The 22986-nt window shown below is 51.0% G+C and overlaps 1 protein-coding gene across 2 annotated transcripts; it reads left to right on the plus strand.

Annotated features, from left to right (window-relative positions):
• The first annotated feature begins 84 nt into the window (after window positions 1-84).
• PMM2 (phosphomannomutase 2) lies at window positions 85-21274 on the plus strand. Of its 2 annotated transcripts, none has more exons than XM_036825075.1 (8): window positions 85-233; window positions 4672-4783; window positions 6663-6739; window positions 7732-7823; window positions 10300-10399; window positions 10511-10586; window positions 11875-11990; window positions 19805-21274. In XM_036825075.1, exons 1-8 carry the CDS (start codon window positions 168-170, stop codon window positions 19904-19906), a joined length of 741 nt encoding a protein of 246 aa, XP_036680970.1. In that variant the 5' UTR covers window positions 85-167; the 3' UTR covers window positions 19907-21274. The 2 variants fall into 2 exon arrangements, with proteins under 2 accessions (XP_036680970.1, XP_036680969.1); XM_036825074.1 differs by having other exon boundaries at window positions 110-233; window positions 4672-4819.
• The last annotated feature ends 1712 nt before the right edge of the window (window positions 21275-22986 follow it).

Consider the following 22986-nt stretch of genomic DNA (forward strand, 5'->3'; position numbering starts at 1 on the left):
TCTGGGATCTGTAGTCCAGAGAGTACAGCTGCCGCTAGTCCTAGGCATTATGGGAGTGGATTCTCCTCCTCCCGGCGTGCCCTGCGGCACGGGGGCTGGTCCCGGAAGTTCCTGGACGGGTTCCAGGTGCCAGCGAGTCCTGCAAGGTTCGCGTGGAAACTGGGGTCATGGCGGCGCCCGGCCCAGCGCTGTGCCTCTTCGACGTGGACGGGACCCTGACGGCCCCGCGGCAGGTAAGCGGCGTCCGGCGGGCTGGCGGCAGCCGGTGCAGAGCCCCCTGCTGCTCCCAGACGGGGCTAAGGACCGCCTACCTCCCCTGAAGGGACCGAACTCTACTCTGGGTTCCTGGAAGAATGAGACGGAAGCTCCCACCAGCTCTTCAAGACCTCAGGGTGCTCGAAGAGATGGGACAGGCCGGAAAACTCTAGAGAGCAAGAAACTTGTGTTGGGTTGGAAAACGCAGTTCTGGACTCTCACCTCCAGCCCCGGGTTTGAACCCCAGCTCTGCCCCTTTACCTGCTTGTGTGCCCTCCTCAGACCTATGACGTATGGTCTCTGCCGGTAGCCTGATGTGAAAGACATAGGTTTCCAGGTCAGACGGACCCGGTGGAATCTCAGCTTTACCTCCTGACAACTGTGACCTTGAGCAAAGTCACTTAACCTCAGAGCCTCAGCATCTGTGGCTTTAAGTGGGGATATGACCTGTTGCATGTGGTGTTTGTGGGGGTCGAATGAAATCATATAAGTTCATGAAACTATCTTGCATACGGTAGACTGGGTTCAGTAATATTCAGTTAATATCAGCGACCGCCACCACTCCCTTGTCCAGCCCTGCAGTGGAGTGGGGTGATGGAGGAGACCTAGATTGCTACAGGCTGCCTGCTGAGAGCCTCCTTGGACTCCTGGAAACTTCTCATTTCCAGATTTTGTTGCCGTAGGCACGGATACGTTTCAGTTAAGATTAACATTTGTGATCTTTGCTCACTCTGACCTCCCCCTTGCACAGATTAGTCACTGAACACCAGCCATTCGAACTTGAGACTTGGCCCAAGTAGCCTCACTGTCTTCAAGTTCTAGCTCTACCCTGCTTAGTTTGGGCCAGGTGGAAGCAGTGGTACGTGTGCTCCAGAATTCACAACGAACGTCAGTGACCTTAGCCGTCCGTATCATTTTACCTTTCTGAGCCACAGGTGCTACGTATCTAGTGATGATGCTCAATTGCAAGTTCTCCAAAGGCCCTTTTTGATTCTGGGATTCAGTGATCCATGCACACTTGTAGGTTGTTAATTAGCCCATAGTGGTCTGGAGCCAATGTCAGCAATTCGTTGTTTGTAAAAGGCCAGATGGCAAATACGTTTGTGTTTGCCGACCATATGGTCTGTAGTAACTACTCGACTTTAATGCAAAAGCAACCATAGACCTTATGTAGACATAGCATAGCTGTGTTCCAGTAAAACTGCTCTCAATTTGGCCCATTGGCTGTAATGGCCTTGGGTTTACATTCCAAGCCTTTTTACACAGTATCATTAGACCCTCTTAACCTTTCTCCCTCTTTCATCCCTGGTAGGATAGTTGTTATTTCCAGTTTAAATAAGGAAACAGACTCAGTGAAACCATGACCTTGATTTCACACAAGATATCTGGTACAAGTCTCTGGGCCTCAGGGCATCGTTATTTGCTAAGTTTGCCATTTTCTGCTACCGCTCCAAGGTGGAGGCTGTTCTGTCACTAGGTGTGTCGTTCAGGAATGTGCTTCTGATTCCCAGAAGGAACCAGGGTATATAAGCACAAAGTATGAAATAGCAGCGAAACCAGGCAACCCGCAGTGTACTCCCTTAAAACATTTGAAACGTGATGCTCTTTGGCAAATGTAAATTTTTACACTCAAAAAAAAATCTAATTTTAAAGAGAATTGTTTTGGGGCTTCCCTGGTGGCACAGTGGTTAAGAATCTGCCTGCCAGTGCAGGGGACACGGGTTCGAGCCCTGGTCCGGGAAGATCCCACATGCCACGGAGCAACTAAGCCCATGCGCCACAGCTGCTGAGCCCGTGTGCCGCAACTACTGAAGCCCATGCACCTAGAGCCTGTGCTCCACAACAAGAGAAGCCACCGCAGTGAGAAGCCCACGCACCGCAATGAAGAGTAGCCCCGCTCGCCGCAACTAGACAAGCCCGTGTGCAGCAACGAAGGCACAACACAGCCAAAAAAATAAATAAATAAATAAATTTTAAAAATAAAAAAAATAGAATTGTTTCTATGTGCTGGGTGCTCAAGGTTAAAAAACAAAGCTATTTTAAAAATAAAAAATAAAAACTATTTTAGCAACAGATCTGTTCATTGTACAACCTTTCCCTTCCTCAATACTCACGTTCTCAAACATTGATAAACACAAGACAATCCGAAAGCAATCAAATGAGTTATCTTTTCCTGCAGCTGCTGAAACAGTATATGACCTAAACAGGTAAAATCTAATTAGAGTGGAGTCCAGAGCTTTGCACATTTCAGTGTTTTAGTAGAATTTTGCTGTTCTGAGTACTTTCCTAAGAAATGCCATTTCATCTAAAAGCAGTTGAGACTTAGAACCAGGTATAAACCTGGGTGAATTGTTTTACAACTTCCTATCATGAAAAATTTCAAACGTACAGAATTGCTGGAAAAATATAGTACCCAAAACATCCATATTCCCACCACTTAAATTCAACAGTGATTGATGTTAACTTTCTCTCTCTCTTTTTTTAATCTTTTCTGTGCCACTTCGTAAGCTGTAGTCATAATGGTACTTCACCCCTAAGTGTTCGCACCTGCAGGATATATGGCTGTGTTCCAGTCACTCTACAAAAAGAAGCAGCATGCTGGGTCTGGCCCACAGGCCCTGTTTTCTAACTCTTCCTCTACTTCACTCAGTTTTTCTTAATCGTCCCAAAAAAGTCTCTTATAATTTTTTTTTTTAATTTTTCAGAAGGTGAACTTTTAACATTTTTTCACCTTAATTCCAAGCTTTTGGCTCTTTCTCTGTGCTTTATTTTGTCTGGGATGATTTAGAATTCCTTGAAATTATCAGCACAAGAGTTATTTAGAAACATTATGACAATTTCGCTGCGTGGTTATTTTGCTCCAAATCTCTCCTGCCGTGCGGGGTAGTTTAGATGCTCTATTGTGGTCACGAGCAGCTGGGTCTTATTTCCTGTTGAAAAGTATTTGCTGCCATCTGGAAGCGAAAAGGTGCCTCTGACTGATGCAAGTTGCAGAGCACGTCTGATAGCTGGACAGCAATACCATTTAGCTCATCAATGTGCACAAGGGTCAAGAGAAAATAAATTGTACCCTTAGGCTTCTGTTTGGAGGTGGAAGTATTGCGTTTGTGTTGCATTTTTAATATTTTGCAATCACGGGAGTCTTCCCCACTTCCTCCCATTCTGACGTCGGCTCTGAGTAAAGCACTTGTGGGGACTCTGGGACCCATTTTCACAATCACTGACTCAGAGGCCACTAGATTTTGTCTATTAGGTCAAGATTCCACCGGAAGATGTAGAAAAGATTGCACTCTAATGTAAGCCCTTCTGTACAATTTTATTTTATTAATCATATGCATGTATTACTCTAAAAAAATATTTTTTAAGAAAAGGAGAAGATTGAATTCTGGATGTTTTTGTACTGAAGTTGAGTTAAGTGGGTTTTTTGTTTTTCATTTCTGGTAACTTTATTTGTGTGGATAGTCCATGTTAAGTGTACAATTAAGATTGCTAAAAGTAATGAAATAAGAGTTTAAAAACTTCATTGTGATTTGCCTGAACACAGGGATATCTTTTCATCTCAGTTTAAAATTTCTTTTGAATGGGCACACGGTTTGGAATTTAACTAGCATAAAATTATACCACTGAGACCACTATTTATATTTTTTTAATATTTATTTATTTATTTATTTTGGCCGCACTGGGTCTTAGTTGCTGCATGTGGACTCTTAGTTGCAGCCTGCAGGATCCAGTTCCTCGACCAGGGATCGAACACGGGCCCCCTGCATTGGGAGGGCAGAGTCTTACCCACTGGACCACCAGGGAAGTCCCGAGACCACTATTTATAGACAGAGCTTTTCTTTCAGGAGAGACTCAAAAATCTAGTGATCTTACTCTTAAGGCTTTTTGTTTGTTTATATAATTATAATAAATCAACTCTCAACTTCCTCTTTAACCTCATTATGTTATTTTGTTTTAATCAACTTAAATCCATAAATGGAGCACAGTGTAGCATTTGAAAGGACCGGGCTAGATCTACATGCATTATGGAAAAATCACCACAACTCAGTGCTGAGAAAGCAAGTCATGGCACAAGATGTGGAAGGAGTCCACTTGTGTTTCAAAAAGTAGTACCTATTTATATATGTGCATACAGACAAGTGTATAAATGCACAGAAAAAAGGCTGGAGCAGTACATAACAGCTGTTAATACATTTCTTGTGTGTTTTAAACTAGGTAAAAAGAAGTAAAATTTAACAAGTTTTTTTCTGATAAAAAGGTTGATGTCCCAAAAGCACAACTAAATAGTTGGTCTCATCTGTAGACCTAGAAACCAAATTGGCAGTTATAAAAATAAGGGTTGTATTACTCTTGGGATTTTAGTCTCCCGATTACTTCGTGGCTCTTGACCGTTGTGTTTTCCTTTTTGAAATGCAGAAAATTACCAAAGACATGGATTGCTTTCTACAAAAACTGAGGCAGAAGATCAAAGTTGGAGTCGTAGGCGGGTCGGACTTTGAGAAAGTACAGGAGCAACTGGGAAACGATGGTAAACTCCGCATTGCTGGCTACATTTTGGTAAAAGGTTAACTTCTCATGAGGACGTTGGGACCTGTTGCCATTTAGTATCACAGGAGCCCCGAGCCCTCATCCCTGTGTGGCAGGCTTCAGGCTTCCTGCTTCCTTGTTCGGGGAAACATTTTCTCTGCCTTTATTTTTCCTCTGTTTTTAGTCCTATAAATAAATTTCTGGAGTTGCTAGTGGAACAGTTGGTACTCGGATACATGGACAGATTCACCTAGAAAGATGGGTGTCTGTTTCTCGGCCTGCAGTCCTTCCTGTTGGTCCCCATTAACTGCCCTTCTGGCCTCAGTTCGGGCCCCATCTCCTGACGTCCTTCTCACCCAGGTGTTGAGGGGTCCTCCGGGTCTTCATGCCTCCCTCTGTTGCCCTATCACAGTGTTCCCCAGAGTTCCCTAGTCGGGAGTCACCCAGGTTCCTCCCCCACCTAGTGAACCAGAATCTCAAGCCCAGGACCCCAGGAAGGTGGAGATTCTTACGTGCCCCTTCACTGGAGATTCTGAAGGGCATGGGTCTGTAGGGCATGGGAATCATAATTCAGCAGCTACCCTCAAAGAGAGTCTAGTGCTGTGGGTGTAGCACTCTCTGGTTATTGGAAACTGTCTGGTTATGTTTGTCTTGAAGACTAGGGCTATGGATTATTCATCTCCATGGCCCCAGGGCCTCCAGGGTGCCTGGCCTATAGGAAATAGCAGGTAGAGAGAGAGATGGATTGAGCGTTCTTTTTGGCGCCATTGACACTTCGGGCCAGTAATTCTCTACGTCCTGTGCACCGCAGGATGTTTAGCAGCATCCCTGGCCTCTACTCACTTGACACCCGTCGTGCTGCCACACCCAGTGTGACAACCAAAACTGTGTCCAGACACTGCCACATGTCCCCTGGGGGCAAAATCACCCCCAGTTGAGAACCACTGTTCTAGATGTAATATCTTACGGTGCACATCTGTGTGGGGTGTATTTATTGAACCAGTTACTGAAAGAGGGATCTGTGTAGTCCCTTTAAAACTCTCTGTTCTGGTTACACTTAATTTTCCTTGTAGGTGCTCTGTTTAGAAAGGCTATAAACAACATAATGGGACACATTAAGAGCCGGGGATCCTGTTACTTGGTCCTGATTGCCCTTTCTGCCTCTGGTCACGTAATTAACCACAGGCTCAGAGAGGTTTTGTCAGTGTAGCACAGCGTCTTACATTTGAGAGAGTAAGAGTCGAAACTCCAGAATCAAAACAGTCACGAGCCAGAAGAAAGTGGAAGACCCACCTGTATCAGAATCACCTGAGGAGCTCGTTCAAATGCAGATGTGGGAACCCCACCCAACACACAGTGCCTGGGAATCTGCATTTTGGCAAGCAGCTAAAGTTTGAGACTCCATTAAGATTTATGTGGGTGGTCTTCAAATGTGAATGAATATAAGAATTGCCTGAAGAGCTTTAAAAAAAAAAAAATCTGATTCTTAACCTGGCCCCTGCAGATTCTGATTCAGAAACCTTGGGAGCAGAGCCTGGAATTCTGCAGATCTTCATCACTGCCCCGATGATGCAGATTCACAGTGGGGTTTGGGAGCCATCCTTGGCTCCCACCTTCCTTTACAAATAAGCAGGCAGAGGCACGAGGTGCCCACCAAGTCTCCAATCTGCAGCCTAATTGTCATCTTTTAAATTTATAATGAAGAGCCTTTTTAAAGAAGTTTTTAAGGAGCTTTTTTTCCACCCTCCCAATCTGTTAAAATGAGATAGCCTTTGACAGTCATTACTGGAGTTTAGCATTTTTATTGGCGATTAGTGTTAATCAAGAAGTAGAAACACAGGGTCCAATTCATTGCATTCTCAATTTTGTTTTGTTGGCAGTGGTTGAAAAATATGATTATGTGTTTCCAGAAAATGGCTTGGTAGCATACAAAGATGGGAAACTCTTGTGCAAACAGGTAGGTTTGCAAATATCCAAACTACTCTGTACTACTAGTGAAATGTTTTCTAAAAAGGTATTTGATATTGAATGCCTCCAGGGAAGTATATTTGGGAGAAGAGTGGTAATGAATCTTCACCCTGTATTTTTTTTTTTTTTAATTAATTAATTTATTTATTTATTTATGGCTGTGTTGGGTCTTCGTTTCTGTGCGAGGGCTTTCTCTAGTTGTGGCAAGCGGGGGCCACTCTTCATCGCGGTGCGCGGGCCTCTCACTATCGCGGCCTCTCTTGTTGCGGAGCACAGGCTCCAGACGCGCAGGCTCAGTAATTGTGGCTCACGGGCCCAGCTGCTCTGCGGCATGTGGGATCTTCCCAGACCAGGGCTCGAACCCATGTCCCCTGCATTAGCAGGCAGATTCTCAACCACTGCGCCACCGGAGAAGCCCCACCCTGTATTTTTTACATTTTGGATATTGAACCATGTGACTAGTACACATTCCAAATTGTTAACTAAATTTTTATAATTGTTTTTCAAGGTTACTTAATCTAATATTTCTATTATGGTAGCAAAGACTAGGGCAAGTTGCCTTGCTGCAAGCATTTCTAAGAGGTACCATGTAGCTCTTATTACCATTAAGATCCGTCTGTTCAGACGTAAGAGGAAGCCAAAGTGGAACAAATATATTTTCTATCAGTGTCTGCAGATATTTTAATTGAATAAAAGGCAGCAGCAGTAAACTGTTTGGGGCCTCCAGGAAGCACTTGAGAGATAATGAATACAAAAATCTTGAGTAATGAAGCAGAAAATGGTTTTGACTGAGGCCCTTTCTGGTTTGCCTAATGTTTTCAACCAGAGAAAAAGGGAGAAAAGGAGAAAGGCAGTGGGGTGTGTCCCCATCACCGCTTGGTGACCCTCCAGCCACAGAGGCTGAAGACCTGGGTTTGCTGGAAAGCCATTTTGAAAAGGCCTCCCACTGTGTCTAGTAACTCCAGTATTTTCTTTATCTAGAATATTCAAGGTCACCTGGGTGAGGCCCTAATCCAGGATTTAATCAACTACTGTCTGAGCTACATCTCGAAAATTAAACTCCCGAAGAAGAGGTGGGTTTGCTTTTAGCAAAGAAGCGCCACTGGAATATGGCGTGATGTCATCTGGTGGGTTAGAGCTAACTTAACTCCAAAGCCCGGTGCTTAGTAAGGGATCACAGGAAACCTTCTGTAAAGCCAGCGGTAGACCGATGATTACGTAAGTGATGGTGCGTCCAGGTTACGGAAGTTGAAAACTATATGCTTTCGAAGGCTATCAGTTAAGGCACATGCCTGTGAAACAGCAGTGTGGGAAAAGCAGCATCGGCCCAGGCCCCAGCTCAGGAGTCTCAAACTGGAGGCCCCCGGGCCAAATCCCATGCAAAGCCAAGTTCAGTTGGCCCCTGGTGTTCAGTAAAATCTGCATTAAGTGCTATCATTTAAAAGTCTGATTTCACACTTTAAAATACCTGGGTTTCCGGCTCCTGCAGCATCTGAAAACCCGGCAGCTCGATGCTCCCTCCTAGGTGGCAGCAGCCTGGCGGGCAGCGCTGCCCCCTCCCCGTCCCCCAGTCTTTCATGGGCCACTTGTCTCGTTTTTCTGGCCTCGGTAGGCATTTGATTCGGGAACCTACCTCTTGCTCTGAATACTGTTATCTCAATTCCCATTTTTAAATAGTAACAACAGTAATGTGCACACATGGCCACAGTTAAAAGATGGGCAGAAAACGGACCATATGCTAACGGTGGTTGTTTCGAATTTCCGAAACAGATGCCCCTGCTCGGCACCTCCTCTCGGAGGGCAGGGGCTTCCTTTTTCACATCTGTCCCAGGAAGGGGGATGGATGAGACAGGAGGGACCCGAAGTCCATCTTTCTGGCAGCTGGGAGACGGCCCGTGAGGGTTCCTTATCCTGTGCTGTTGACTTTTATGTATATTAGAAATTCTCCGTTGTAGAAAGTGAACATATAAAGTACCCCAGGTCAGTTCAGTCTTTACTTCGGGCTGAGCATTGAGGGAGGATAAAAAAAGGATAAGATACACTCCTGTCCTCCAAAGAGGATGTCATCTAGTGAGAGGGCCCAGCGTGCAGAGCTGTGACTCCAAATTAGCCTGAGATACCCGGTGAATTCAGGAGGCAGAGCTGAGTTCCTCCTTGATCGGCGTTTACCCACATTGCTCGTGGGGCTAACGCTATGCCCCACGCACGCCAGGCAAGTGTAGTAAGACGTCACATCGTCCAGGTCTTCACGGGGGGAAGTGAATGCTTGATCAGCCGCCTTAGTCCTGGTTTTTAGAACAGAAGCCTTTCTACAATGCATCAACCTCCCTCCCTGCTTTGGGCATGACCTGTTTTTCTGACAGTTTAGGACCCACAGGCCTAGGATCCCCCCTGGGAATGATCACCAGGGCCCCGTACCCCAGTGTACATGTAGAAGGTGTAGGGAACAGGCTGGTCTGTACCGCGTCCAGGACAACCGGGACGGGGTGTTTGAAAAAGTGTCTTAGGTGCACATACGTTATTGTATCGTTTGCCTCTTTTTCTGCAAGTTGAACACAGCAGGGGAAGGATCCAGTGATGGAGATACCGCTATTTTTGCTTTACTTGCTTCCCAGTTTTTTAGATAAACTGGTACTTTTCACTTCAGGAGCCCCTTCAGGGGGGCTCAGAGCAAGTGCCGTTAGCCCCTTTCTGAGCTCAGAGCAGAGCGGTGCCCAGGGTCCCTGGTAAGTGGCAGCATTGGCCTGGAATCTGGTCCCAGCCCCACGCCTGGCGTGTGTCCTAGAAGTATTATTACTGAGGCTCACCTGGGGATCCTCAGCAGCTTTTCCTGTGTCGCTTTTCTTGGTAAAAATCAGCATTTCACTAGGTCACTTGCAAAGGTGTCTGGGACATATATTTTCAAATTCCTTGGAGAACTTGAAGAGCTAGTAATCATTTTCATAGCTCATTGTTAACCGTAACATTCTCTGCTCAAGAGCGGCACCGTCCAGCAGAAATGTAATATGAGCCACATGTGCCGTTTTTTCTGCTTTCCGTGGCCATGTTTAAAAAAAAAAAAAAGAAAGGAATAGGTGAAATTAATTTTCATGTGTTTTATTTAACCGACTATATCCAAACTATAGTCATTTCAGATATAGTCAGTATAAAGCATTGTCAGTGATGGGTACACTCCTTTTTCATACGAAATCCGTGAACTCGCATCTCACGCCAGATCAGCCAGTTTTCAGGGCTCTCTAGCCACGTGAGGCTCGTGGCCGCCACATGGCCCAGCACAGCACCGCCAAAGGCTGATCGCACCCGCCTCTGCCTTTGGAATTGCCCCACTTTTTTTTTTTTTTTTTTTTGGCCACACCTCGGCGTGCAGGATCTTAATGCCCCAACCAGGGATTGAACCCATGCCCCCTGCAGTGGAAGTGCGGAGTCTTAGCCACTGGACCGCCAGGGACGTCCCTGGAATTGGTCCGCTTTTTAGCCTGTCTATCCGTCTGTCGTGTTGCTCAAATAAATGATGTATCTCTGGGACCTCCGTCCCCTTTTCCTCCCCAGGGGTACTTTCATCGAATTCCGAAATGGGATGTTGAATGTGTGCCCTGTCGGAAGAAGCTGCAGCCAAGAAGAACGCATTGAGTTCTACGAACTGGATCAAGTGAGTCTTTATGAAATAGCCAGGGTGTATGGACGTGTGGTGTGCATCTCTGTGGCCAAGAAAGTGTGCTTCTAATGCAGGAGACTATCGGTATCTTTTTGTTTTCCTCAGAAAGAAAATATAAGACAGAAATTCGTGGAGGATCTGCGGAAAGAGTTTGCAGGGAAAGGCCTCACATTTTCCATAGGTATCATGCATTCACGCGGGTTTCACGCTCTGGGAGCCGTTTGCCGGGAGGTGGTTGTGGGCCGGTGTGCTCTTGAACTTGGACTGTGGTGAGTTTGCAGATGGGCCGTCCGCGGCGGGAAACTGCTCCTGCCTGATCAGCGCTGGCCGAGACTCAGGTTAGGAGATGACTTCCAGGCTGCTGGGTTTGGTTCTAAATCCTGGCCCAGCAGGATTCTTCCTCCCTGCACTTCTCCTAGTCAAAAATAAGAGCAACTTGCTTAATGAAGAGTGAGAACTTATGCCCACACCTTTGGGCAGAAGACAGCTAGCTCATGGGTGACTCTATAGGAGAGAGGTGGGACAGGGCCTCTTAGATCAAGAAGACTGAATGTGTTCTGGAATCTTGTAATGTTCGAATGGCAAGGAACCTTAGAAGTCACTTGGGCTGGTTTTACAAATCAAGAAGCCGAGGCCCAGAAAGGGGAAGGCGCTTGTCTAGGTTCACGAAATTTCTGTTCATAGTGACAGGCCAGCATGCGGCCGTTTCCGGGGTCTGATGCAGAGCTCTTCCTGCAGCGCTGATGTCTCTGCCTTGCTTTTTGGTGGAATATGCCTGTCAAACGCTTTAAACAGACCAATTTCTGCTGTCAGAGCTGACAAGCCATACTTAAAGCCCTCTCCTTTCACCAGCTCAAATAAGCGTACGCTTGCCAGAAAACTGGAATTGCAGAGGGCCTCTGTGTAAAAGATGAGTGGGTGGCTTGTTAAGTATCCTTGAACTGTGAGATGAACATCTTCCCTGACACAGCTCTGAAAGGGTTTTTGTTGCCCAAGAAAGCTGCCTGGCAATCCCGTCCGTGGGATTTTCATTTTCCTGCACGACGAGCTGGAGGCATCCTGCTCCCAGGCCTCTCCGCCGAGCGCACAGTGCAGCTCCAGGGGAGCGCGGCTGAAGAAAGCTGTCGGCAGCTCTTTCACCGGCCTGCTTTGGGCTTCGTTTAAGCCCGCTCTGCAGACCACTCGGGTGCAAAGCCATTGTGGGTCTCACTCTGAGTCAGCACTCTGTGTCTCTTTTTTAGACTTTAGATTTTTAGGTTTTAGGTGAAATCATGTTGGAGAAAAAATATCATGCAAGAATTAATTTCTAGAACCTACCCCTAAAGTATTGTAATTAGCAAACTGAGGTAATAAAAATGAACCTTGGCACTCCAGTTGCCGACAAGATCAAAGGGCACATTTTCTTTCAGTGACATATCATTAGCCTCCTTTTCACCTTTAGCTTGTGTGTCTCCCTCCCCGCTCGGCAGGCGGCCAGATCAGCTTTGATGTCTTCCCTGACGGATGGGACAAGAGGTTTTGCCTGGGACATGTGGAAAAGGACGGCTATAAGACCATTTATTTCTTTGGTGACAAAACCATGCCAGTAAGTATGGAAGTGTTCTTGCAGTTTCATTGTTCGATTTGGGTTTGAAGAGGGGGGAGGCGGACAGATGGGCTTTTCTCCCCCCAGCCACACTTCACCTGGCAGCCCAGCTCAAACTGAGTAATGGCTTCTGTCCTATGAGAGGGGGGTGATGGAGCCCCCTCTTCTCTGTGCTCAGACACCCGACACCTCTGAAGGCAAGGATGGAGCCTTTCAGTTTGGCTTTGAGTTAAGTGTCACCCACCTCGAGCGCCTTCCGGAATGAGACCCAGTGCTGTCATCAGATCCTCTTTGTGTTTCAAAGCCCTTGCCGTTTTTATTTCATGTTTCCGCCGTGTTTTTTCCCCAGGGGCGTTCATTTAGGTTGGGCACTAGGAGTCCTAAATGGTAGGAGGACCAAGAGTCTCGTGAGTCTGGAATTCAGGAGAGATGAGAGGTGGGGGGTCAGGCCTGGGCATCACACACTGAGGGGCAGGAGGCTGTCCTGGGGGGGCTGTCCGTGGCAGTCCAGTGGTTAGGACTCGGCGCTTTCACTGCCAAGGGCACAGGTTCAGTCCCTGGTCGGGGAACTAAGACCCCTCAAGCTTCACAGCGCGGCCAAAAAAAATAAAACAAACTGGGGACTGAGAGCAGAGCCAGGTGTTGAGAGGCCAGCGGGAGAGATTTCCCCGGAGCCGCCGAGGTGGCAGGCGAGGCTCTCCTTAGGACAGGTGGGTCCCCAGGGGGCTGGATGGAGGGGCTCTGCCGCCATCGAGGCCCAGAGGAGGCTCAGCCCCCGAAGGTCGCTGCCCAGCCCGGGGCCGCCTCCCTTTACCTTCCTCTCGCACCCCCGTGCCTCTCTGCTTCCCTCTCACGGGCCACCCAGTGGCGGTAGCTACCTGGCCATCAGGCTCCTGTCTCAGGCTTTGTGGCTGTACTGCAGCAGCAGGAAGGCTGCATGGATGGAGTTTTTAATCCCTCCAACCCCCGGTCCACCCAGAATGCGTGCTGTTTTGCTAAGGTCTCTCCTACGTGGACCTGCCTTTTTCAGTAAGATCTCCACGTGCTAGTCTTCCAGCGTGAAAGGGACTTCTGGATAGCATAGTCTCATGTCCTGCTTTCCAAATTATAAAACCGGGGGAATTCCCTGGCCGTCCAGTGGTCAGGACTCCACGCTTCCGCTGCAGGGGGCCACGGGTTCAATCCCTGGTCAGGGAACTAGGATCCCACAAGCCGCCCTCGCCGGTCCCCCCTCTTCCCCGCCGCCGCCCACCGCCCATCCTCCCAGCTTTGTGCTGATTCCTGCAGTCTGAGAAGGCGGCTCTTCAGACGGGCTGAGGCAGATTGTTCTGTGATGGTGAGGTCCTTGCCGTGTATAAGCCTCGGCGGGGACTTTGCAGGACGGAATGCAGTTCTTGAGATAATCAGAAAACAACATCTTTGGGGAATTCTTCATTTGGGAATTAGAGAGTTTTCTGTTTAACCACTGCATTACCACACATCAGTTATTTTTTTATTTTAATCTTACCTACTTTTAAAAAATGGATACTGTCAAATGGAGGTTCCCCCCCCCCATTCTTAATTAATTGGCATTCATTGTAGAAAACTAGAAAAAGCATGAAGAAGAAAGGAAAAGTCACTTGTAAATCACAGCTGACATGCCTCTCGGCCTCTTTGCAATGTATATGACCCCAAATGTGGGACACGGTGTGTTCACTGGTTTCTGCTTTTGTTCTCTTAACATATTTCGCTCCCCCCCCGCGTCAGGGAATGTTCTTTGAAAACAAGCTTTTAATGGCCGTATAACATTCTAGCGTTTCGGCACAGATTATTTACCCATTTCCCCAGCAGAAGCCCTTTGGGTTTGTGGCTCTTTGGTGTCATCCCGAGCACCGTAGTAAACACTCTTGCGTCATTCTTTGCCCTCCTCTCTGAACTTTTTTGTCAGTGGTTTCCTGGAGATGGGAGTTAGCAGTCCAGCCATCTAAATCTTTTAACAGCCTGAGGCACTGAGCAGTCCAAATACTAGCTTTAAGTTTCTTTTTGTATTCAGCGATAGACATTTGGAAAGCTGTTTTCTTTCTTTGCGTCAAGGCAAAATGTTTTTGCCCGCTCCCGGGGAGACAGCACCTGAGCTAGGCGCTGTCAGTAAGAAGCCCTTTCCCTGCCAAGCTCAGCAGGCTTAGACGCCTGCCCGGCAGCTCGGCCGGGGTCTCATGTTGCCCCGAGCCCCCCGTGTCTCCCCCCGGCCCCGCCCCGAGCACCTCCAGAGAGCAGAGGGAAGAGGGAAGAGGCTGGCCCTGGCTCTTCTAAATCCTCGTTAGTCCTGGAAACTCCCTCGTGCGTCCCGGCAGCCACAACAGGCAGCGTCCATCGACGCCCAGCTCCGAGCTCAGCTTCCAGGCCCTGGGCCCGGCCTTTGGCGGGAGTAGCGGGGGGCTCGGTTTGCTGCGGGGAGGGAGATGGCCAGCGCCTGGCAAGATGCACCCAGGCTGCTCTGCCCGGCTCTCCAGGGGGCTGCGCCTGCCAGCTCAGCCCCAGCCTTGCCGAATTCCCAGGCGACAGTGCTTCTGCTTGTTCAATGCTTCTTGTAAAAAACATCTTGACTTGAAGTCGGGGTGACGTGAAAACCCATTGGAATACTTGGTGAGCATTACCCACTGATGGGTGTGACTCCGCAGTTCCACTTTGGTTAATTCGGCTCTCAGTTCACTCCTACGTGTGTAGGAAGGGTTACAGAGAGGGGCAGGCCAGAAACAACCCCGCCCTTCGCAGGAGGAGGTGGAGTAAATAAACGGGGGTCCAGCCACACAGCGGAATGCCAGGTAGCGGAAGCACAGCTGGTGTGGAGCAGTGCTGGCAAGAGGCTCCATTTTTGTGTAAAGACAGAAATCATCTCTCTTCGTGTCTGCTTGTAAGTGCAGACGGGGGGTCTGAAAGGGTACCCCCAAAATTACAGAGTTACCGTGGGGGTGGGACGAGGATGGGAGAGACTTAGCGCTGTGACAAGACCCTGTTTTTAAATTTTTGAGCTGCGTGAAGGTGCTGTCTATTGAAAAATAAAACTTAAAAATGTCAAATTGAAAAGAGAAGGGAACGAAGCTTTTCAAGTGCTTCCTCGGTGTCACCCCTGAGCCGGACACTTGCACGCCGTCTCCCGCGGTCCCCACCGCAGCCGGGGGAGGCGGGGAACGCGGGGGCCCCGCAGAGGGCCAGCCGCTCGCTGAGTGCGGTCTGGAAGCCCCTGCCCTTTTTATTCTCCCCTCTCACCTTCAAAACACTAAGACTGCTCACCCTTTACAATCAGCGTGGTGGAAAGAGGTGGTAGGCTTGGAAACCGAGAGCACCCAAGCCTGCCCCCCAAAAGCCCGGTGCGGTGACCATATGCGAGTCTGTCTAAGCCTCAGTGCCCCGGGCCATCCGGGGGGGTGTGGGTCCGCTTCCAAAGGACCGAGGACAAAGTGAGAGGTCTTAGAGGGAAGGCAGTTGGGGATGTGCCTCTTTCCCAGCAGCTCCTGCTTTTAAGGAAGTTATGATAAGGCTCACCTAGTACTGAGGTTGCTCTGTGAGCTTGGGGGCCTGCGGGGTGGGTGACAGGTTGCCCTTGTGAGTGGTACCCAGCGACCCTTGAGGTTCTGTTAGGCCTTTGGCCGGGGCCTGGGCTTCCTCGGCGTGCCTGGCATCTCCTGGCATCTCCAGGGCTCCCAAGGCTCCTTAGGGCTAACAGAAGTACAGAATGTGTCCTTGGGACAGACCGGCCTGACTGCTTGTTTGTTTCTGTGGCAGAATCTGAGACCCAGGTCTCGTGTGGCTGGTGGCAGGCTTAGGTTAGCGTGGTGAGGGGGGTCCCTCGTTCCTGGAGGGACCCAGGGCAAATCGCCACTCCCTGTGGTCTGAGCCTCCTGGAGGAGGTTGGACCAGATTAGAGGTTCTCATCCCTGCTGAGGAGAACCCCGGGCCCCCTGCGGGAGGACAGGAAGCCGGATGCTGTGCAGGGGAACCGCGGGTCCCATGTGTCCACTGGGGGCCTGCCTTCCTTCCGGACCCCGGAATTGGCGGCCTCGTTGGTCCAGAGAACAGGACGGTGGACCAGCCCCAAGGCAGGAGCTTCCCTCACCCCAACACTCCTGCTCAGGGAGACCCAGGCTTCGGGCCCGCAGGGCTCACTGGTGTCCACGCATCAGCATCTCCCCGATGTGCTCCCGTGCCAGGGCCCCTCACGCAGCTCTGAACCCCGTTATACGGATGAGGGGAGCTGTGCCAGAGCCATCACCAGACCGTAAGGGGCAGTCACCCAGGGGCGTCAGCCCGACAGCCAGCTCGCTTTCCCCCACCCCTGGCCTGGTCATCACTAGATTCTGAGCCCCTGGTCCTCAGCCCTGGAGGCACATTGGAGTCACCTGATCGCTTTCAAAACCTCTGACCCTGGGGCCAGGCTGTTTTTGACCATAGCTGTTTACTTCTTTCTAGGAAAAAAATCAGCACAGTTATCTAAGGGCATTCATTTTCAAACGTGAAAGTTGTTTGAGGTTGTTTTCATCCGCAGCTAATTCTAACATACCGGGAGAGCAGCACATACCAAAGTCAGGTAGCGAGTCCTCGGGTCCCCAGCCTCCTGCATAAGCCCTGGGCACCCAGCTCTCCTGTGGCCAGAGACACCCAGGCACGGGAGCTCTTAGTGCATCCTGGGCCTTTGGCCCCCATGTCTCTTGTTCGTTCCCAGTTTTATTGATGTATTTTTAAAGCTCCTGCAGTGACTGTCACTTGCAGCCAGGGGAGAACTCCTGCTCTGGGATCTTTGAAGGCTGAGCCTTTGTCTTGGTGGCCTTTGTACCCATAATGGATAGAAATTGGCTAAGTGCTTATTGAACCACCCGAGGTAAACGTCCATGTGCAGCTAGAGAGCTTGTCTGTGCCGCGGGCAGGTATCCACACAGCAGAGACCCCCTGGAAGTCGTGTCAGGTCATGTGGAGCAGGGCACGCAGCCGGCGGGCCGGGGACACAGATGCAAGATAATCAGCCTTCGCTGCGACCCTCCCCAGACCTTGGCCTTGTAGGGATTAAACGTTAATGGGCAGCCTGCGCTGATCCGGGGCCTCTACTTTGGGCCTGCCAGGTACACCTTAACGGAAACACGATCGCTTATTCATCCCTTCGCCCCTTCCCTCCCTCCGTCTTCTCCCAGGAAACAGGAGCTTTGTTTTGGAGCTTGGGGGTGGCTGAGCCTGCCCAGCAGGAATCCAGTAACCTTTGGTGCACATGCAAATCCAGTTTTGAAGTTTCCTGTTCACTGTAACCTTATTTTTCTAGTGGGTGGCACTCACTAGCTTGGTGTTTCGGTTCTGCTTCTCCCGACCTCACTCCGATCTGGTTTGCAAGGTCTGTGCGGCCCCAGGAGGGAGCCCGCCCACTCTGAGGCCAGTTGCCCTGCAGGAGACGTGGGCAGTGCGGGCAGTGCAGCTTTGCTGCCCTCTGAGAGCAGCGGGCCCCACTGGGCTGCAGGAGGTTTCTCCTTCCCGGGCGATCGGAATCTCGGGGCCTGGCTTTGGTCCGAGTCAGTGGCTTACAAGGCAGCAGGGCTCAGCCTCCTTCCAGGGACAGCTCCCCGCCTCGCCGCCAGCAGGCGCTCTGTCAGGGGAAGCATCTGTTGGGCACCCGGGACACCCTCTCCAGGGTGGGGCAGGCGCGGCGTCTGTGAGCCTTGCTGCTCCAGAGGTCCTGCTCCCCAGAGAGTGGCTTCTGTCTGCCTTGCACCCTGGCTGGGGGCTGGAGCCTCCTGACCCTCCTCTGCTTCCGCTTTTGAGTCCTCATCCCCCATCCATTCTCCAGAAAGTTCCTCTTGTGAAGTGCACCTGATGGTGTGAAGCCTGGCTCCTGGCTTTCTGGAGGTTTCATATAAAATCCCAAGTCCTCGTCTCGACCTGCGAGGCCTCACGGCCCGGCCCCTCCCCGGCAGGCTCTAGCCCGGCTGGCAGCCTTTCCCGGATGGGCGGCCACAGGGCTTGTCCCTCCTCTTCCTTCAGGCCTCTGCTCAAAGGCCTCTCCCCTGTCACCCTGGTCCCCTCCCCTTATTCTTTGCGGATGATGCGGCAAAGCATCCACAGAGCTGTTTATGTCCGTCTCAAGTGTAAGCTTGGAAGGCAGCCCTTAGGTGGACTCCATTTGTTTGCCACTGTATCTGCAGCTTCTGAGACCATGCCTGGAGGGTAGTGAGCACTGCACAAGGTTTGTTGGGTTAATCCGTGAAAACTAACCCCTCCGTCCAGGGTTGGTGAGTGACACTGGAGTGAAAGTGTCCCCAGGTGGGTGCTGGGGTTTTCTGAATAGAGCAGGAGTTCTTTCTTCGTTGGTTACGTGCTCTGTGCTGGTTTCCCCACACCAGGCCGTTCCTAAGAGAAATCCTTTTTTTGTCGTAAGAATTGTCTTCACGTGTATTTGTTCAGGAGATGCTGACCGTGAACTGGGGGCCAGCTGAATGACCAGAGCCCCTTCACAGGACATAAATACGTGAGGCCCGCGCAAGGCTTGGCAGGCTTCTGGGAAAGAACATTCCCCAGTGTGGCTCCAAGGTCATGACCTCCCAACATGGCTCCACCCAGCACGCCTCGGGGCCCGGGCAGTAGTCCCTCCTGAGGTCTATGAACTTTACCTCCACCTAGGGAAGCCGTCTGCTTGGGGGTGGGTGGTTTTTACAAAGATGAGAGCAGCCGTAATTTCAGGTGTCAGTTGTTTAAAAGGATGTCATTTTTGTACAGAATCGTTTTCTCCATACTGGCTTCATGCTCTGTGTTTTATGAAAAAAATCCATTTTCTCTGCAGTGATTTTCATCGCATTATAAACTAATTGATTTTTTTTTTCAAGATTTTGCATTAGACTGCCTATCCAGTGTTATGAGGAAAATATAGGAAATTCCGTGAGAAGTGAAGCAGGGGCTTTCCTGCAGGGCTGTGGGTTGTGGAAGCAGCATTCCCCTGAGACAGGCAGGACTGGGGAAGGGGGTGCAGCACAGACTAGGCGATCCACAGTCACAGGACCCCCCGCACCCAGCATGCCTGGGCCCTTCGAGGCCCAGGCCTCAACTCCTAGGGGCTCACCAGGGGGAAGGAAGCGTGAAAACGCTAGGAAGCGGCGCTAGCTGCGCGCTGGTGCTGGCCCAGGATTGCTCGTCCACCAATGGCCTCAGTGCTTTGGGCGAAGTTCCGCCACGATCCCCATTTCACAGATGGGGAGCTGCCCACATACCCCCCTCACCGGTGCTAGACCAGGATCTGAGCCCAGGCCACCAGGCTCAGACTCCAGCCACGTGGGCCTATTTAAACTTCAGTGAATCAGACTCAGTCCCTCTGTCACAGGCCTCACGTGTGGCCTCCGTCGGCTCAGAGATGGACCGTGTCCATCGTCACAGAAAGTCTCGAGGGCAGCACTGCTCTGGACTGTCTGCCCTCCTGCAGCCCCCCATGACCTGTTAGGAAAGTTTGGATGCGGTTAAAAGAAATCGATGGCGGTGAGAATTCTGCTTTCTTGGTAGAAAAATAAGCCTTAGACAGATCTTCACGGGAACATTGTGATTTCTTTCACAGGCATAATTGCATGTTCCAAAGCTAAACTGCAGTTCAAGGGAAGGTGAAAAACCCTTTCTCGGTACGACAGTACCCTTGTTGTTCCTCTCCTGGGGGCTAAGAAAAGGTACCTGAAGAGATGCTCCCCGCCCGGTAAAATCGCAGGGTCCTCATTTCTGGTCCTATTTCTCTGGTGGCCCCGGGCCCCTGGGTGGCAGCAGCCTTGGCCCAGGAGGAGCCAGGTGGCACCTGCATCTGCGCCGTGTCTTCACAGGGCGGGAACGACCACGAGATCTTCGCAGACCCGAGGACGGTGGGCTACACCGTGACGGCGCCCGAGGACACACGCAGGATCTGTGAGGAGCTCTTCTGCTGACCATCCCTCTCCCCGTGAGAGGGGGGTCCCGCCACGCCCACCCCCAGCCCACTGTACAGTTGTCACCCGGGTCCTCACTCAGCAGGGAAATGGCCCTCCGCCTCCAGTGCTAGAAGCAGCCAGAAGGGAGAAGAAACGGCTTGTCGAGAATGGTTCAAAGGACTGCCTCCAGCAGAGGGTTTCATCCCCACCCCGAGTCTCAGGACCCCCAGCCCTGCCCTGATACGTGCAATCACAGTACACCTGGGGTTTTTTTGTTTTTAAACTTCCCCATCATTCTAGAATGATACAGGAAGATCGAATGTGCCTGGACCCTCCCTCTTTCCTCATGGGTCTCGTGAAAAATGTAACAGATATTCACGTTGGGACCCTCTGCATCAGTACCAGGAGGGGGGCTTTGGTGATGAGAAAGAAAGGACAGGACGTTTACAATGATCTGACCCTGGGACAGATGGTTAAAAACACTTCCAGAAATGAAGCTCCCCCGTGAGAGCGCTGGCCGAGTGACCACGGACCCCAGGGACTTTGCACCTCGCTGGCCCAGGAAGCAGGGGTAGCTCTGTATCCACTACACTTTGAAGAGCCCGCTGGTTTCCTAGCCATTGGGACAGAGGCAGTGGAACCAACAACCCCGCCGAGAACTGGCACTCGGCCCTCCCGGGACGCAGCTCTGAGCCCAGGCCTAGAGACTAACTGGGGCGGTCCTCCTGCTGTCCCCAGGGCCTGTTTGCCCTAGTTCCTTAGGGATCAGGGGAGAGCCTGAACTAACAGATCAGGAGCTGCACTGTTTCTCTGCCGATCTTTGAATAATAAGCCCATCCACCCAGGCCCTCGGAGCTGCTGTGGTCAGGCCTGCAACCCTCACTCCTCCCTCCTGCCGTCTGCAAGCTCCTTGTATAACTGGAAGGCAGCTCGGAGCCTCGTCCACAACACAGAACACGGAAGAGAGCTTTCCAAGAAAACGGTTGCTGTGTCGCTTTCGAGCGTCTCCCTCCACAGACCAGTGCCGGGGCCGGCGTCAGTCCAGGCATGGCCTCTGCGGGGGGCTTGCAGGCCTGAATCTGAAGTGGGGATTGCAGAGGTGCTCTGAGCAGCCCACCTTTCGGCCCCCACCAGGTGCCTCCATCACAGAGGAACCTGGTTCCCCCCAGCCCTCCCCCAGCCCGGCTTGTCTCAGCTCAGGATCAGCGCCAGGCTGCGAGGTCGGCCCCCTCACCTGCCCAGGGCCACACACTGGGGTGACGGTTCTCATTGGTTCCCAGGACTCTGCCGTCCTGTGGCATCCTTCCTGGCTGAATTTTACACATGATACTGTAATGATCTTTCAAAATGAAGAGTAGCAAATTAAAGTGATTTTATTGTTTCCTATTTTTCATTCTGATTACTGTTTTCTCCTCGAGTTAAGTGAGTTGGTATCTTCTCAGATTCTGGGGGAAGAGCTCAGCCCTGTTGGACCTGAGGGGCCACTCGTTGCGACACTGACGTTTCCACGATGTTGGGGGTTGCACTTTCCAACTGGCACAGACCCTTCCTCCAGGCTTCTCTGCCCACTGGGTAAGGATCCAGTATTCCCTAGAAGTTTCCTTAACTTATATATCAAAACGAGACAACTGAGTCTTACTCAGACTTGTCCCAACCTTTATGAGGTGGAGGGTGCGCTGTTTCTCAGCCCTGCACAGGGCTGCCCTGGGTAGGTACCCCGCGGCCGTCAGGCTGGGCCCCCTCCCCTGCACTGTCACAATTCCCTCAACCTGCCTCCCCACCTCCAACGACTTCAGACTGTGCCATCCTTCCCCTGCTGCTGTGGTCTTATCCCGGTTCAAGCTCCCCGGCCATGTATCCCACCTCTTCTCTCTTTAGGCATTCCCCAGCACCCGCCCCCCTCCCCGAGGGCCTCCCCAGCCAGGCTTCGTGGTGGGGACATCAGGTAATAGTAGGTAAGTAACATGCAGGCAGCAGCGGCTGATGCCTTACACGTGCTCGCAAAACAGCAGCTTCTGTTGTTGGCAGGTTAAGAGCCGGCTGCCAGGATTCAGATCCTAGTTCAGCTGCTGCTGACTGGCTGTGTGATGGAGGATGAGTTCACCCCAGCCTCAGTTTGCTCATCTGTCGAATGGGATTACAGTCCCTACCACACATGTAACTTAACTGCGTTAACTTTAGTGAAGCACTTAGAAGAGTGTGAGCTATCGCTAACTTAATCATCCCCAGAAATCCTGTAAGACGGGACTGTCAACCCTGCTTGACAGACGAGGATAAGTCATTCCCTCAGCCTTCTGCAGTTCCAGGACGGTAGACAACATCACAAGAAATGTAAACACGGCAGCTAAATGCTGAGCAAGAGGGAAGCAAAGAGGTTGCCTCAGGTCAGCGTGGGGCTGTTAAGAAAGCCTCCTCCTCCCCTTCCCCACCACCTGCCCCCACCCCCTGCACTGCAGAAGCTGACCAGGTATTTAGCCCCGGGCTCTAGGGCTTAAGACGCCTCAAGGGAAAGACCGCTAGCAGCTACTGGCCGCCAGGAAGGCCCATATAAAGCTCGGTGAGGAGCCTGAACTTGATCCCAAGGGAGGGGCCGGGGGAGGCCCATCTGTGTGACAAGGGTAGGTCTGTCTAGCTCCCGGGCAGGGAGTGACCGGAGGACCAGCAAGAAACAAGTTCGGCAGACATTTGGGTGAGGCGAAGGCGGCCTAGGTGGCCCTGAATCACTTCCTCTCTGAGGGCTGCTTCCCTCTCCTGCCCAGACAGGGCCAACTCGGCCAGGCCTCCAGGCTCCTTTCCACATCTGCGCGCCCCCCTCCCCGCACCCCCCCCCCCCGCAGAACTCATCCCGCCCCCTTCACCCTGGCTTCCACCAAACCCTCCCTCCCTCAAGCCGCACGGCACCACATCTGTTTGGGGTTCAATGCCCACTCCGGCCTCTCCCTAATCAGGTTCGATGGGCTGGCTATAATTTTTCCTAATGCACTCTGAAAATCTGTATATTTTTACAATAAAGATGTTCACCTCTGCACACCCAAAGCCATTATCTACCTCCCGAGGGAAACACTGGCCGAGGAAGACCTCCGCAGCCTCTTGTGCCC

The sequence above is a fragment of the Balaenoptera musculus genome, chromosome 15, assembly GCF_009873245.2.
Source record: "Balaenoptera musculus isolate JJ_BM4_2016_0621 chromosome 15, mBalMus1.pri.v3, whole genome shotgun sequence".
Lineage (NCBI taxonomy): Eukaryota > Metazoa > Chordata > Mammalia > Artiodactyla > Balaenopteridae > Balaenoptera > Balaenoptera musculus.

Excerpts from the sequence above, each read along its gene's own strand:
- PMM2 (XM_036825074.1), top strand. The coding sequence starts at position 168 with ATGGCGGCGCCCGGCCCAGCGCTGTGCCTCTTCGACGTGGACGGGACC. Across the intron at positions 6,740-7,731 it reads GGAAACTCTTGTGCAAACAG|AATATTCAAGGTCACCTGGG; the intron begins GTAGGTTTGCAA and ends TTCTTTATCTAG. Across the intron at positions 7,824-10,299 it reads ATTAAACTCCCGAAGAAGAG|GGGTACTTTCATCGAATTCC; the intron begins GTGGGTTTGCTT and ends TTTCCTCCCCAG.